Raw genomic sequence first — 16,357 nt, 5'->3', positions numbered from 1 at the left:
CCTTAAGCTTCCGAGTTTTAATGGCATCTTAACTGCTAGAGAGAGAGAGAGAGAGAGAGAGAGAGAGAGAGTGTTCAGTGTGATGCTCACTCAACCCTTTGAGAGCCACCTTTGAGCTTAGGTGCAGCCCGGACTGTTACACGACCCCGATTTCATTAATGACATAGTTAGAGCGTATAGGTACTTCAGCATCGAGATCAGGTTCCGTGGAAGAGTGTTTCTCAAAGGGCTCACGACTAAGTCACTCCTTTCACCCCTCCCGAATCTCCTGCATATCTCGGCACAGCTTTGTGAGTCCACTCACTCTGTGATGTTACTCACTGATTTGGCAGCGCTCTCCCAGAGCCTGGAACTGAGCACAGTCACAGTGGCCTCCGTCCTGACACCAGCCCCCATTAAGACACCCGCAATACTCTGTGACAAACGGAAACACACACATACACACACACACACATTAGAAACCGTTCATTTGAATGTATTAAGTACCACAAATGCAGGTCAGCATACACTATATGTCCAAATGTTTGTGGACACCCCTTCTAATAAATGCATTAATCTACTGTAAGTTCTAGTCCCTGTAGAGAAGAAGTACTGCCAATAGAATAGGACTCTCTGGAGCAGATCAACCTGATGAACCTATTGGCACCATGCTGCCTAATGCCAGGTGTGGGCTATGAAGGGGTATAACGCCCCCCAGCATTGGGGAGCATTGAGGTGTTCTCTTATGGTGGACTTATGGTGGTGCTCCATCAAATACTGTGGAGTTGAGAATGATCACAACATCCATCCACCACATTAACATCCTGACCTCATTTGCTGAATGCAATCAAACCCTCACAGCAATGCTCCTCCAAAATCTAGTAGAAAGCCTTCAGTAAGCCCTGGACAGTAGAGACTGTTACTCCAACAAAAGCAGCTCAAGATCTCTCTCAACTCTCAGAGAATGGGCAGGTGTCCCAATACTTTTGTCCATATATGGTCTAAATAGAGTAAAATGAGCTAGACTCCACAAGAACCACCACCACTTTCTGTAGGAGTGTTATTATTAGTGTTTATTCTGATATCAGTGATTTACTGAGCAGATAAGCAGCTCGATCTGAAGGTGTTTAAGACTTTTAGCTAGTGCAGGTCATTAAGTGACCTCTCGGTGAGGATGTGTGTGTGTATATGGCTCTGTAGTTACCTGTAGAGGCATCCCGAACTGTGTAATTATGAAGAACACGTCGAGGAAGAGCTGAATCCGACAGCACTGCACTAAAGGTCTGGAAAGGAGACGAAGCTGATGTTCATGATGAAGCTTTTAAGAGCATTTTCTTGGTGTTTGAGTCTAAATGGACGACCCGGCTCCACGTCAGGCCTCGGAGACTGGCGAGACTGGGCCAGTGTTTCTCTGAGATGGCATGACAGCAGCAGACATTTGGGAGCTGTAGCTCTTAGTGTTGTAGCATTTGTGCTAACTCTACAAAGACAGCTTTGTCAACATGCAGAGTGCCTTAGTTGTGTGTGTGTGTGTGTGTGTGTGTGTGTGTGTGTGGTTGCTCCACTCTCCCCAGACATTTTCTCTTAGGTATACTCACCTCCTCTCGGAAGAGATCTCGTTTCTGGCGCAGTGCATTAACCCTCCTTTTAGAAGCAGTACAAAGAGAGCAGTATTAGCGGCACAGTGACGGTGAGAGAGCGGCTTTACAGCGACTTAAGATGCATTGATGAAGATGATGGTGATGATGAAGATGGCGCTGATCGGTGGTATTTCTGGATTGTGTGTTATAACCAGTATCAATACCATCACAGATATTGACTGATTGACAAATTTCAAACTAGTGGCTGAACTAGTTTATCTGCCCATCAGAGCCCATGTCTCTCTCTCTGTCTCTCTGTCTCTCTCTCTCTCTCTCTCTCACTCTCACTCTCACTCTCACTCTCTCACTCTCTCACTCTCTCTCTCTCTCTCACTCACATCAGTAAGATCCCATTAGCCCACACATTCCCATTACTTTGTTGAGAATTTCAACAGGTTTTGCCACATTGCCTGCTGAAATTATGCCGCTTACAAAAATAATTGATGTATTGTCATTTAATTGATATAAAATAACTTACCTATGCAAGTTGTTTTCTGGTTTTGCCTGGCAAAAAAATCCTATCAGACACAAAACATATTTAATAAACTCAATTTGAGCTTTTTAAGTGTAGAATAATACAATATTAGACAGATAGATTATTTAAAAAAACTAAATTTATTGTAAATAATAATAATAATAAGTAATAATCATCATCATCATCATAATAATAACAATAATAAGTAATAATAATAATCATAATAATAATAATAATAATAATAATAATAATAATAATAACATATAACTTATAATATAAGTTGCATACTTGAAATAAAACTTCAGTACTACCATTACGGTCTTAAGGGCTTTATGACATTATGATGTTAAATGTGGAAAAGTAGTCTAAAACCATCCTATAATAAAACAATATTTTAAATATTAATAAAAGCAATTACTAAAATCTCCTTATAAAACTGTATCTCTAAAATAAATAAATAAATAAATAAATAAATAAATATTATATATATAATAATAAAATTATCAATAATTCTAAATATTTTTTACTTTAAAACGTAAATAAAAACAGAATGCAATCATATGAAACTAATATAAATTGTGAATTAATAAACAGACTAACTGGCCTCAGTATAAGATAATACTGCATTAGATGAGCAACAAAACAAAATCATGTTTATTAATAAAAACCTAATAATATAATAATCTATAATCATACAAGCATCATACACACGGCTGCTCGTGCATCACAGACATTTAGAGAGGTGCAGGCTGAAATCACCCACCTGGGATTACGAGCAGTTTGAGAATGAAGAGAGTCCAGAGAAAAGACACTTTCACTTTCCGCTGTTCGTTCATCTCAGGGCAGAGTCCTCCTGGAAAGCGGTTGAACTACGAGGGCATCGTCGTGGGTTTAGTCTGTGGAAAGTCTCAACTTTTACCTTTTTTCTTTCTTTAATCTACTAAAAGTGCTGCGTCTCCTGAAGCTGGTGAGGAACAGTGGGGGTTAGGCGGAGTGATGATGGGTCTGTGTCCGCAGCGAGGTGCCTGACATGCCCATAGTCCTCTCTGCAGCGCTGGAAGACTGAGACTGAGACCCTGCGCTGGCTTTCCTTTCCCACCCGTATTCAGACAAACCCCGCCCCCGCGAGAATCAGCCAATCAGAGCGGCCCGGTTCGCAGAGTTGGTCAGGTAAGGGGTGCAGTTTTGAATTGAATAGGTGAGACTGGAGAGTAGAAAGGAAAAATAACTTTAATAATAACTAAATAACTAAAAAAAATTTATTTATGTTTATATTTATTCTGCTTATTTATTTATTTATTTTATATATTTTTTCTTTTTTTTAAAACAACAATGGCCTGGAATTTATAAGTATTATATGAATTTATAATTATTTGTTATCTGTTTTAAAAAAAAAAAAACTAAAAACTATAAATATAAGAAGTTTTGTGCATCAGAATACAAGGCAACATTTATAGAGCATTTTTAGCATTTTCAGCTATTACTGTACTTGCGTTTAAATATTATTTTAAAATAGATTTTAAAATATGTAGGTCTGTGTAACAGGACTTTATTATATATCTTTATATCTTGATTAAAAAGAAAAAAAAACCAATAAAAAAACACGTTTTACACATATATTATACATATGTTAAAATATAATACTGTTTTCAGATACTGTTTTGCTTTATTTAGTTTCAGATGCTTTTAATTTATGATTATGAATTCGTACTAAAATAAATAAATAAATAAAAAACTTTAACGCTGTATTTATTTTTTATTTATATATATATATTTTATATATATATATATATATATATATATATATATGAGAAATAATAAATGTATAAAACAATGCGCACCAAGAGTAAAAACATTTTGTAAAGAGGATGGTTAAATAAATAAATAAATAAATAAAAAACTTTAACGCTGTATTTATTTTTTTATTTAATATTATTTATTAATTTTTTTACCGAAAGCAAACATATGTTGCACAACATCAACAGCGTGTAATATATATATATATATATATATATGAGAAATAATAAATATATAAAACAATGTGCACCAAGAGTAAAAACATTTTGTAAAGAGGATAAATAAATAAATAAATAAATAAATAACTTTAACGCTGTATTTATTTTTTATTTAATTTTTTTTTTTTTTTTACCGAAACAGCGTGTAATATATATTTATATATATGAGAAATAATAAATGTATAAAACAATGTGCACCAAGAGTAAAAACATTTTGTAAAGAGGATGGAAAAATAAATAAATAAATAAATAAATAAATAAATAAATAAATAAATAAATAAATAAATAAATAACTTTAGTCCCTAAAATAATCCCCGCCATCAGCGGTGACCTAATTAAGGCGCGACGCGGCTGGTCCCCTGCTTTACACGTAAGAGGGGAAGATGGCGGCGTATGCAGTGCTGCGCTGTGCCTCTGCACGCTTCTCTCGCTCCCTCCCCAAACTCTCCCCTCCCCTCGCCTCGCCTGCCGCCCGACTGCTGCCCGGGACATGTTTTAAAAGGGACCTGTCAGTGACTCCTCGCTTTAATGCAGGTATCAGTAATCTCGGTTGTGTTTAGCAGCCTGTGACCTCCTCCTCCACCTCCTCCACCTCCTCCTCCTCCTCTCCTCCATCCCCTGCTCCTCCTCCTCCTCCTCCTCAGGAGGCGAACGCTTTTCAGCACCGTGTGGGTTTTTATTACAGAGCAGCCTCCAGACTCTTACCTGGAACTTCATGGCCGGTGTCAGGGAGTCCGCACAGAGAGCAGAAAGCTCAGGACAAAAGTATTTGGACACCTCCTCATTCCTGGCTTCTTCTGAAATTCAAGAGCACTAAAGAGTTTCTCCTGCTTCTGTTGGAGTAACTGTCTCTACTGACTTTCTAGGGAGGGAGGCGCATTGCTGTGAGGATTTGGTTGCATTCAGCCACAAGAGCGTTAGTGAGGTCATGATGCTGGATGCTCACCACTCCACCCCAACTCATCTCAAAAGTTCTGGATGGAGCGCCACCCTCATCATTATCGTTCCAGAGAACACACTCTATGCTGGGGGGCTTTATACCCCTCTATAGCTCACACCTGGCATTATTAGGCAGCATGGTGCCAATAGGGTCATGATGTTGATCTGCTCCAGAGAGTCCTATTCTATTGGCAGTACTTCTTCTCTACAGGGACTAGACAAGCTGTAAGTGTGCACTGGCACATCTGTGTCAGCAATGGGTGCAACTTAAAGTAGCTGAATGTAGTTATTAGAAGGGCTGTCCACAAACATTTGGACATGTTGTGTAAGCATGAGTGTGAGCTCATCACTCGGCCCTGACCCCGCTCTGTAACTTTACGTGGTCTGACAGACACTCGGTGGCTGAGCTGCTCTCTGTGAGCTGTTCCTCCTAAACTCTTCCACTGTTCAATAATAACACCACTCACAGCTGATGGAGGAAGATCTAGAAGGGAAGGTCTAAATTTCACCAGCTGACTTGTTGTTGGTGCAGCGGTGTCTCCTATTACATACAGAACCACGCTGGAGCTCAGTGAGCTCTTCAGAACCTCCCGTTCTTTCACTGATGTGTGGAAGAAAGACAGACTGCAGGACTAGAGGCTTGATTTTATACACCTGAGGCTGAATGAGACACCTGAATTCAATGATTAAGAGGTGTCCCAATACTTTTGTCCATGCACTGTGTGTATTGTACTACTGTCAAGCCGCCTATGTTGCTTGTTACTGACATGAAAACTGCTTTTATAACATATGCGTTTCCCTCTGCAGCACTAAAATACACAGACAAGCACGAGTGGGTACGAGTGAAAGATGGCGTCGGCACCGTTGGCATCAGTAACTTTGCCCAGGTGGGTTGAGGGAGTCACTAGTCAGTTAGTAGAGTCGTGTCATGTGCACAGTGGACAGTACAGCTGGCTTCAGTTCTTGTGTAATTGAATTGTGTGTGTAGAAGCAGCCACTGAGTCTCATACTGATTATAATGCTTTCAGGAGGCCTTGGGCGATGTGGTCTACTGTGGTCTGCCTGAAGTTGGCACGAAGCTCTCGCAGTCAGGTAAGAGTCACATATTTGGGTGTGTTTTTGCACACAAGCCAGCTAACGATGCAGCGTACAGTGAACAGGTGACCATATACTGTCATAAACGGTCATATTTGTCCTGGTTTGTGTTTGTATAGATGAGTTTGGAGCTCTGGAGAGTGTTAAGGCAGCTAGTGAGCTATATTCCCCATTAACGGGCGAGGTGACGGAGGTCAACGATGCCCTATCTGACAATCCCGGACTGGTCAACAAGTCTTGCTACAAAGATGGTGAGAAGTTATTCTTCATTCCGGTCCTTCCTTAATTAAAAAGCCTCCCTGGCTCCCTTAAACATATTGAATACTAATGCTTAGCTGTCGTAGCTCCATTGCGATGATTACACCAATCAGCCATAACATTAGCACCTCCTGTCTAATATTGAGTTGGTCCTCCTGACCTTTCAAAGCATGGGCTCCACCCATGGGCTCCACAAGACCTCTGAAGGAGTCCCATGGTATCTGACACCAAGCCTTATACATATTAGCAGCAGCTTCAGATTCAGCAAGCCCTGTAAGTTGTGAGGTGGGACCTCCATGAGCATCAATAAGCCTTTGGTGCCCATGACCCGTTCTTTTGCTGAAGACCTTTAGGTAGAAACTGACCACTGAATACTGGGAACACCCCACAACACCCGCCCTGATGTTTCAGAGATGTTCTGACCCAGTTGTCTAGTTCTTGTCAAAGTGTCTGAGTATGTTTCAACACATCACCTTCAAGAGCCGACCGTTGACCTCTCAGTGTTGCTAATGTCATGGCTGGTCAGTGTATACTGTAAATACTACAGCTTGCTGCATAACTGATGAACTTGGTGTTTTTGCATTCTGCAGGCTGGCTGATCAAAATGACTATATCCAAACCAGAAGAAGTGGATGCTCTAATGGATGAAGCCGCCTATGAGAGATACATCAGATCTATAGAGGACTAGTGGCTAATTAGAACAATGGCATGTATGAGTTTTACATGTGCATGAGTTGTCCTTTTGGATGAACGAGGAAAAAAAAAAAAAGAAAAAGACTATGGTCAACTGTGGACTGGCCATTTCTTGACTACTGACTCCTCTGTTTAGAGCTGCTTTTTGTTTAGATAGTGTAGACCTAACACACAGTAACTGTCAGCCCCTCTCAGTCTCACACAGAGCATGGAGGGGACCACTTGGGAGGGAAAAGGCTGGTGCAGATTTGGGAAATCCATCATTTTAATGATTTGTTTTTGTTTTAGGTATATTAGAGACCTTAAGGCAGTCGCAATAACCAACTGTTTATCCACTGTAGAAGGAAAGGAATGGCTCGGTACAGTCTTCCGTTGTGCAGTCAGGCTTGGCCAATAGCATGTTGGGACAGTGAAATGTACGAGGTCTGTACAACAGACTAGAGTTTGGCACACAGAAGAGCACTCTGAGTATTAGTTGGTCTGAAAGACAGGTCCTGTAGAGGAAGAGGTGCGTCCTCCATGTGTCCAGTTGGAATTGGTGACCAAAGGTTGATCTGATTCTTGCTCATTCAGGTGTAAAATCAGCAGCTGGTAGGTGGAGATTAACACTTATTAAAAGACTACTCCATTTCTCAAACGCATTTTGTCAGAGTTTTCATTTATTCATATATTTGCAGCTCATCTCCACTGATATTAGAATAAACACTAATAATAACACTCCTACAGAAAGTGGTGGAGGTTCTCCATCACTGTGTTCATCAGTAGAACATCTCCAAAGTTCTCCTTATGGAGTCTAGTATTATTTAGAGTTCTCCTCAGATCAACACCTGGTTTGGTGGTAAATCAGGGCTTAATGATGGTAAATCAGGTGAGCTGCTGCTGCTGATGGAGTTGAACACATCCTCCACGCTGTGCTGGCTGGACTGGGGGGTGTCCAGGAGAAACCTGGAGGAACCGAGCTCTGTTCTTCAGACTAGCTCACCGACAAGATCTCACTACTTTCTTTCTTCAGAATGAGAAGCTCTTGTTTCTCCTTTTTACTGGATTTATGTTCAGCTGCTTTATCTGTTCTGATGAGATCTGGAGGTTCTACAGTAAAAAAAAATGTGACTGTGTTCAAAAGTATTGGGACACCTGCTCATTCATTGCTGCTCATTGTTTCTCCTGCTTTTGTTGGAGTAACTGTCTCTACTGTCCGGAGAAGAAGACTTTCTACTAGATTGTGGAAGAGCATTGTTGTGAGGATTTGATTGCATTCAATGATGAGCGTTAGTAAGGTCAGGGTGCTGGATGATTATCGCCACTCCAGCTTATTACAAAAGTAACAGATGGAGCTCCACCACCATCATCATTCCAGAGAACACAGTTCTTCCACTGCTCCACAGCTCCTCAATGCTGGGGGGCGTTATACCCCTCTAGCCCACGCCTGGCATTAGGCAGCATGGAGCCAATAGGTTCATGATAGAGAGTCCTATTCTATTGGCAGTACTTCTTCTCTACAGGGAACTCTAGAGGTCATTCAGTCTTAATGAAGAAGGAAAATCATCTTTAATGGTTTCATAAAACAAAATATATACGAGCCGGGGTGATACCGCTGACTTTCCCCAGGTCCTTTAATCTTTGTGCTGCAGCACCATTCACACTCCTTAACAAAGTTTATCTGCTCTTTAAAACACACACACACACACACACACACACACACACACACACACACTTCTGAAAGTCACCTTTCTTTACAGGGTCTAACAGTGACTGCTGAAATGCCACTGACTTGTCTCAGGTGCTCTCTTATCTGTGTTGTGCAGCACCGCTCACAGGCCTGACGCTGCGGTGCCGCCCTCTCCCCTTACTGACAGGGGGGCACTGGAGCTCTTCAAGGATGCAGTGGTTCTTCTCCAACCTCTCTATCCTCTGAGCGTTCTCGTACATCACGCTGGCTGTGAAGTCGCGCTCGTTTAGGAAGGCCACTCTCTCGTCTCTCTTGCGGCTGACGTAGCCTTTCAGGACCGCGCTGTATGGGTTGGCCTGCCGGTCCGTATCTTCAGGCTCCAGTCTGAACTCCATTCGTGTGATGACTGGGAGCAGGAACTCATTCCCTCCACGTCTGACTATGTCATTCGTGCTGCCCATGGCCTCCTGGACGAGCTTGGCGGGTAGAGGCATTAGGTCACAGCCTGACTGCTGGCACACATACTCACGGTAACGCTTCCGCACCAACGCCACGTCCTGCAGTGACTGGGCACGCCGCTCCTCCAGGTCAACCACGATCCGCTCAGGGTAGGTTTGGCCCAAAGTTATACCTTCATGCACAGTGGTGGATTAAGGAGAGACATCTGTTTAGTCCCACTGACCACAACTGAAGACCAAACTTCATATGACCTCAAGCAAATACACTGAATGGACAAGAAATATTGGGACACTTTCTCATTCATCGTTTCTTCTGAAATCAAAGGTATTAAAAAGAGTTTGTCCAGCTTTTGTTGGAGTGATTGTCTCTACTGTCCAGGGAAGAAGACTTTCTACTAGATTTTGGAGAAGGAGGAGCATTGCTGTGAGGATTTGATTTGATTGCATTCAGTCACAAAAGCATTTGTGAGGTCAGGATGTTGGATTATGATCACCACCCCACCTTTATACCCCTCTAGCTTACACCTGGTATTAGGCAGCATGGTGCCAATTGGTTCATGTTAATCTACATGCACTAGCTGTGTGTGTGTGTGTGTATTTGCACTCGTGTCAGTAATGGGTGCAACTTAAAGTAGCTGAATGCATTCATTAGAAGGGGTGTCCACAAACATTTGGACATGTGGTGTAATCCTGACTCACCTGCCCTGCGTAGTACAGAGCCTGGACACTTCCAAGGCTTATGGATGAGGTCATCTGGCAGGCCCTTAAGCTCAGGGCACCACTGCCGTACATAGTTCCCATTGGGGTCACAGGTTAATGCTGCGTCCACAGGGTGCATGACGAAGTTCCAGTGGTCCAGACCACACATTCCTCCGTTCTGCCACATCATAGCATCTATAGCAACATCTGCATCCACTAGAGTGTCCTAGAGTGAAGACAATAGGGAATGCATGGCTTTAGAACACAGGTGATAGCCTGCAGAACTTCAAATTGGGCCCATGGATGTTCCAAACTTCTGGACAGAGTTGTTGTCTATTCAGTCAGCATGACTTACAGCAGAACAACAATGCAACACATCATATGAGACGTATTTCTCCAGTAACTATATTCACTACATCTAATATCTGCAGTAAATAATGACTTTAACAGCTACCACATGTCAAATAAGCTCCTAAAGCAGCTGTGTTTGTAGTAGGGATGCACTGATCCAACTTTCTCAGTTCCGATACCGACATGAATACATAATATTGGCATATCGGTCGATCCATGATACCGATCCGATACCATTGTTGAATAAACCATATACTTCATCATGTGGGAAAGATCATAAGACATCAGGATTGACTGAAATTCGAAGTCTGTGAGACCAGATATTTTGATATTTAGTGGCAAAAAAACAAGTAATCAGTTGTTTTTGGACACTTTTCGTTGGCCATGTGTGCCTGTGTGTGAGTGAGAGATCCTCTCCTCTATCCTCTTGAGTAAACAGAGTAGGCTGCTGAAGGCGATGTGTGTGAATTTTAGCTCTGAGTTGGATTACTTTCTCATAGTTGATGACAGGTGAGTGCTGGTTGGATAGGGTAAATACTGGTGTTTGCTATGAGCTGTGTTTTAGGTCTGTAACCTGAGTCATGAAGCCTAGAATGAAGCCTGGCGGTGCAGGAATCAGGTTCAGTGAATGGATCGGTTCCATAGATCGGCTAAATGATCCGATACCCAATCCAGCTAATTTTGTTAGTATCGGGCCGATACCCGATCCTAGTATCGGATTGGTGCATCCCTAGTCTGTAGTGCCCTTTTAGACGGGCATAAATTGCAGCATCAGAATTAATAATAACTGTGATTGAAGGTCAATCCAATGAATAAATATTTATTATGAATAATTCATGCATAAGATTTTAAGATACTAAACAATACAAAGTGTGCTTATTAAGGTTTATAAATATAAATGTATTCACCATGCATGAAGATTTATTCATTATTTACTTTTACTAGTACATAATTGGGAGCTCTTATATGGAAAATTACATTATTAGTTGTAATAATGCACAATAACCACATGAATTATTATTATCTAAAACCTACCTGTTATTACTGTGTGATTGGCAGCACTTCGCTTCATGTGGGCTCTGGATAGTGTCAGCTTTATTGCAGGTTTATGTGAGTTTATTGAGTTATTGGTTTATTGAGTTACTACTTCATCAAGCTGTGTTCCTTATTCTAAAGTGACGTCAATCTCGTCACTAATTACAGACTAAAAAAAGCACTTAATAAGTGTTTAATGAGTCACTTGGCATCATTAATTCTGAATCTATTCATGATACTTTGGTTATTCAATAAGACTAAATCTCTATTGTGTCAGTGTGAGTTTAGTCCATACAGGAAGTCAGTTTATCGGTGTTTGGTTTAAATGGGGGTGAAATAACGGCTGCCCACCTGGACATTTCAGGTGCTATGGGTTCGACTCATTACCAATTAAAGACTAACCAGCACTAAATAGACTGTGTAGTAGCAAAAAACAGGGTGGTAAGTGTTTACTGTGCATCATTACACCTACTAAGGCAATTATTAGTGATTTTCACATAACAGAGCTCCAATTTCATACTCAAAATGAATAATGATCATAATGAATAATTATAATGCTTGGTAAATAAATTATAAAAAGAAACTGTTACCAATTTATGAAATGGAGTGTTTCATCCCAATCACAGGCACCTATCTAGTCGTTCTATGTGAAAAATCTCAGGCCTGGGCCAAGTGTTGATAATAAATAAGGAACTGAAGCATCCTAAAGCATTTTTTCTTAATTTTGGATCATATTTCTCATTATTCTTCACCTGAAACCAGCGGTATCCCTCCTGCCAGGCAATGTGGAGGTAGGCAATGAGGAAGGATGCAACCACATGCCTCATGTAGTTGTTCAACCAGCCAGTGAGCCACAATTGCCGCATGGCTGCATCAACCAGCGGGTATCCTGTTCGTCCACGTTGCCACGCCTTAAGGTGATTGCAGTCTGAACTCCAACGGAGGTCCTACAGAGACAAAAAGACAGGAAAATAAAGCTATAATCGAACGTATTGACTTATTTAACCCTAGTCATATCAACATAGCGAAGACACATTCAGTTACACTATATGGACAAAAGTATTGGGACAAACCTCTTAATCATTGAATTAAGGTGTTTCATTCAGTCCAATTACCACAGGTGTATAAAATAAAGCACCTGGCCATGCAGCAACTCAAGTGCCACAGAGTGTCTGTCAGACCACGTAAAGGTACAGAGCGGGGTCAGGGCCGAGTGCTGAGCTCAGAACAGAGTGCAGAAAAGCCTCCAACTGACTCAGTAACTGCAGCAGAGCTCCAGACCTGCTGCTGCTGGTAGAGCTTAGAGCAACGGAGGACCAGCTCCATATTAATATTAATGCTTATGGGTTTAGAATGGGAGGTCATAAAAGTGTCTCCAAGTGTCCAAATACTTTTATATATTTTAAACACATAAGCAGACATGACCCTTACCTTGTATGGTGGCCTAAGGGATTTCCAAGGCAGGTGAGGGAACAGGCAGAGCTGCCAGTATGCCAGATCTCTCCATGCCAGCTTACGCTGAAACTTACGAGGCCGGCAACGAGCCCCTCGAGCGTCCCACAGCAGCCAGCGAGCGCTCAGCTGCCCGAAGTGAAGATAAGGAGACAGAGAGCTGGTGTTCGGAGCATCTGCTCGACATGACTCTTTCTCATAGCGGTACACACCTGAAATTCAGTGGGTTGTTAGAAGGCAGAGTCTAATCCTTGTGTTTTTCCGCAGATGTATCAGACAGAGTGTCTCCTCTCACCATCTCTTAAGAAGGTCTGTAGTCGAACCTGAGCTCCTTCCTCGCTGAAATCCCATGCTTTTCGAATATTTGCTGCCCAGTCAATCTGTCAATCATATATATATATATATTTATTTTATTTTTTTTATTTTCCTTATGTGACATGAACTCATCCAGATTTTCCTAGATAAAATCAACTGTGACAACTCACTTCAGTGCCATCTTTTCTTTGGGGCATCCGAGCCAGTTCCAGCTGTGTGAGGGGGCATCCCTGTGGCCAGGAGGATGGAGCAGGCAGAGCACTGGGGGCATCCAGTGATGTGCCTATTCCAGGGCCGGGGTTTTGATCGCAGCAGCTCATGAAGTGAGACACAGAGCCAATACCTGCCAGAGAAATAAACAATTATAAAGGAGAACATTTAGAAGAATGTTCGTAATTCTATCCATTCGTTTTTATTACATCTCACTGTTGTACAGAGACCCACCTCGCAGGCCAACACCCTTTGTGCTGACGGTGTAGGGGTCCCTGAGACAGTAGGAGTGGTATATGTGACATTTCACGCCCTGTTTCTCCAGCCCAGCCCACACACCCTCATCCCGTTCCTTGAGCCACGGCTCGTACAGCGCTGTGGCCACCACTGCTCCTGCCCCCGTTTCCGCCACCAGTGCCTGCAGGGCAGCTAAGGAGGATGGCTCGGCTTTCTGGGTGACCAGGTGGCTACCGCGCTCCTCGAGGGAGCGGTTCAGACACACTAGCGCATGATGCAGCCAGTACTTACTAGCTCCACCCGTTGCCATAGTAACCCCTGACCCCTCCTCCTCCGTGACGTTCCACAGGAATACAGGTATGATGGGTGCACCTAACTCGAGGCAGCCAATCAGGGCTGGGTTGTCCCACATGCGGAGGTCCCGTCGGAGCCACAGCAGCACAGGCCGAGGGGCTGATGGATTCTGCGTGAGCTGCTGCTTTTTCCGCTGCCTCCGTGACTTCTTTGGCTTCGCTGAGTCATCTGCAGCCAATGATGGGCCTGGACTATGTTCCTTCTTCATAACGGTGGTGGTTCTTTGGGGCCCGATGTCTTTTAGAGTGCATTCTTTCTGCACGGGTTTCTCTGGATCTCCAGCCTCACTGTTCTCTGATACCCTTTCAGACAGCTGGTCGGAGCTCCTGCCTTTAGAAGGTTCATCTCTGTGGGTGATGTCATGGAGAGACAGAGCTATGGCTACCTCGAGTGCTTCTTCATCATCCTGGTGGTAAAACAGAACAATGAAAAGAGGTCCAGACTGTATATTACTGCATTATTACTCTAAAGATCTGACCTTCTGATGTGTTTCACTAGATAATATATTGAGAGTCTATGTCATCCAATAGAGTGGTCATGATGGTCATGCTGGTTAATCACCTTGGTCACGCTGGGGGACCAGGCATACCAGCTTACCTCTTCACCAGATCAGCATATATTTTCATGATGGACCATATTCTGATGGACTAGCTGGTCTATCATCATGAGTAGATTGGTCAAGCTGGTCGACCAGTTTGGTAAATGGTTGACCAGTTTGACCACCTGTATGACCAAACTAGTCGACCAGTGCTCATGGTCATGATGGTCATGCTGATTAATCACCTTGGTCACACTGGGGGACCAGGCATACCAGCTTACCTCTTCCAGCTACCAGATCAGCATATATTTTCATGATGGTCTAGCTGGTCTATCATCATGACTAGACTGGTTAACCAGTTTGACCACCTGTATGACCAAACTGGTCAACCAGCTTTATCAAACTAGTTGACCAGTGCTCATGATCATGCCGGTCAATCAGCATGGTCATGATGGTCATGCTTGTCAATAACCTTGGTCATGCTGGGCAACAAGCTTGGTCATATTGGTTGCCATTCTGGTAGACTATGTTGGTCAATTATTATTATTATTATTATTATTATTATTAATAATAATAATAATATTAATAACGAGCAATTTAATCAGTCTTACCCGTGAGAAGTAGTTCATGAAGATGGTAGTGAGCTGGCTGTACAGCTGAACATGTCCAGAAGCAAGAGGCTTAATCAGGTCCAGAAACAGAGCTAGAGTGTCTCTCTCCCCCAGTGCAGAAAGGCAGAGACAGAAAAAGCCCTCGGCGTCTTCCAGACCCAGCAGGAGGTCCCTGAGCATTGACCGGACCTCAGAAACTTTAGCTACTGACATCACTGACAGACAAGGGGTCAATCATCAAGTCCAGGATCCCGCAAAGAACAGCAAACTGAGACTCGGCAGACCAGCTGAACCGGGCGCTTACGCAAGCTCCACCCGGCCCGTTTCGTAAGCAGTTATCGGTTTCTGTAAAAACGTTATATTTAAAGATAATTATAAAACGGTCCATTAAACCTGACATTTAATGACATTTCTACGTCATTTTAACCAGGCATATTTTATTTTTCTTTATTTTTGGTAAAACCGATATTCTTAAGTTGACCAATCACGGACAGGAACGTCACACGTGGCTCCGCCTCCTCGGCGAAGCACATGTTTACAAAACGCAGGAAGAGCACGTGCAGCAAAAATAGTTTTTTAAAAATAGTTTTATAAAATTTTATTATTTCTAATGGAAGTATTAAAATAGTGCAAGTCTTCCTTAACAGCAAGTAGCTAAATTAATAAGGACGTTCTTCCTCAGGTACTGAAATATTATTGTCCACTGAACCGAGATTACGCAAAATAATTTACAGAATTTACACTTTTAACTTTTTGCTTAATTTTATTTATTATAAATTAAATAATTCACATGTAGCCAGTCCGAGTTTCAAGGGTTTACACTACGCTAGCGCTTTAGCATTTCTCCTCATGAAGCTCGTGCTGAGGCGTCCACACTATATGGACAAAAGTATTGGGACACCTGCTCGTTCATCGTTTCTTCCAAAATCAAGGGTTTTAAAGGATTTTATGTTGCTTTTTGGAGTTACTGTCTCTACTATCCAGGGAAGAAGGCTTGCCACTAGATTGTGAAGGAGCATTGCTGTGAGGATTTGATTGCATTCAGCGACAAGAGTTAGTGAGATCATTAACCCCAACCCCAATTCTTTCTAAAAGGCATCACCCAGTTCCACTGCTCCACAGCTCAGTGCTCAAAAGGTCATGCTGATCTGCTGCAGAGTGTCCTATTCTATTGGCAGTGTTTCTTCTCTACAGGGACTAGACCAGCTGTGTGTGTGCATTTGCACATCTGTCAGCAATGGGTGCAGCTTTAAGTAGTTCAGTGCCTTCAGTAGACATTTGGATATTTAGTGTATATTTAGAAAAATAGGAGACCACCCTACATGATCAGTGTC

At 42.4% G+C, this 16,357-nt stretch overlaps 3 protein-coding genes across 4 annotated transcripts in view; 1 reads left to right on the top strand and 2 right to left on the bottom strand.

The window, feature by feature from the left end:
• The window catches only part of otogl (otogelin-like), a 47,202-nt gene extending 44,069 nt beyond the window's left edge, over positions 1 to 3,133 (bottom strand). For both annotated transcript variants that reach the window (XM_072695213.1, XM_072695214.1), the window contains exons 1-5: positions 2,858 to 3,133; positions 2,098 to 2,137; positions 1,578 to 1,623; positions 1,184 to 1,262; positions 322 to 414 (exon numbers count right to left, since the gene is read on the bottom strand). In XM_072695213.1, the coding sequence (XP_072551314.1) occupies positions 322 to 414; positions 1,184 to 1,262; positions 1,578 to 1,623; positions 2,098 to 2,137; positions 2,858 to 2,930 (331 nt within the window). In that variant the 5' untranslated portion in view covers positions 2,931 to 3,133. The remainder of the gene's footprint in view (positions 1 to 321; positions 415 to 1,183; positions 1,263 to 1,577; positions 1,624 to 2,097; positions 2,138 to 2,857) is intronic.
• Positions 3,134 to 4,490: 1,357 nt separating this feature from the next.
• On the top strand, positions 4,491 to 7,731 carry gcsha (glycine cleavage system protein H (aminomethyl carrier), a). Its single transcript, XM_072695225.1, has 5 exons — positions 4,491 to 4,643; positions 5,856 to 5,935; positions 6,077 to 6,140; positions 6,263 to 6,394; positions 6,992 to 7,731. The coding sequence occupies exons 1-5, from the start codon at positions 4,493 to 4,495 to the stop codon at positions 7,087 to 7,089; spliced, it is 525 nt and encodes a 174-aa protein (XP_072551326.1). The 5' UTR covers positions 4,491 to 4,492; the 3' UTR covers positions 7,090 to 7,731.
• Positions 7,732 to 7,744: 13 nt separating this feature from the next.
• LOC140575078 (deoxyribodipyrimidine photo-lyase) lies at positions 7,745 to 15,298 on the bottom strand. Its single transcript, XM_072695218.1, has 8 exons — positions 15,024 to 15,298; positions 13,518 to 14,280; positions 13,244 to 13,416; positions 13,054 to 13,138; positions 12,738 to 12,970; positions 12,059 to 12,253; positions 9,921 to 10,146; positions 7,745 to 9,394 (listed from the first exon to the last, which is right to left on the bottom strand). The coding sequence occupies exons 1-8, from the start codon at positions 15,234 to 15,236 to the stop codon at positions 8,883 to 8,885; spliced, it is 2,400 nt and encodes a 799-aa protein (XP_072551319.1). The 5' UTR covers positions 15,237 to 15,298; the 3' UTR covers positions 7,745 to 8,882.
• Positions 15,299 to 16,357: the final 1,059 nt, after the last annotated feature.

The sequence above is a fragment of the Salminus brasiliensis genome, chromosome 13 (genome assembly GCF_030463535.1).
Source record: "Salminus brasiliensis chromosome 13, fSalBra1.hap2, whole genome shotgun sequence".
In the NCBI taxonomy this organism is placed as follows: Eukaryota; Metazoa; Chordata; class Actinopteri; order Characiformes; family Bryconidae; genus Salminus; species Salminus brasiliensis.
The sequence above is the reverse complement of the archived record's forward strand: the minus strand, read 5'-3'. Positions and strand labels throughout refer to the sequence as shown.

What these genes read in the sequence shown, in the direction of transcription:
- gcsha (XM_072695225.1), top strand. Translation starts at nt 4,493, where the DNA reads ATGGCGGCGTATGCAGTGCTGCGCTGTGCCTCTGCACGCTTCTCTCGC. An exon ending in CACGAAGCTCTCGCAGTCAG is followed by an intron (nt 6,141 to 6,262) that starts GTAAGAGTCACA and finishes GTGTTTGTATAG; the next exon opens with ATGAGTTTGGAGCTCTGGAG. An exon ending in CAAGTCTTGCTACAAAGATG is followed by an intron (nt 6,395 to 6,991) that starts GTGAGAAGTTAT and finishes TGCATTCTGCAG; the next exon opens with GCTGGCTGATCAAAATGACT.
- LOC140575078 (XM_072695218.1), bottom strand. Translation starts at nt 15,236, where the DNA reads ATGTCAGTAGCTAAAGTTTCTGAGGTCCGGTCAATGCTCAGGGACCTC. An exon ending in TCATGAACTACTTCTCACGG is followed by an intron (nt 14,281 to 15,023) that starts GTAAGACTGATT and finishes TTTTACCACCAG; the next exon opens with GATGATGAAGAAGCACTCGA. An exon ending in CTCTGTACTACGCAGGGCAG is followed by an intron (nt 9,395 to 9,920) that starts GTGAGTCAGGAT and finishes CTGTGCATGAAG; the next exon opens with GTATAACTTTGGGCCAAACC.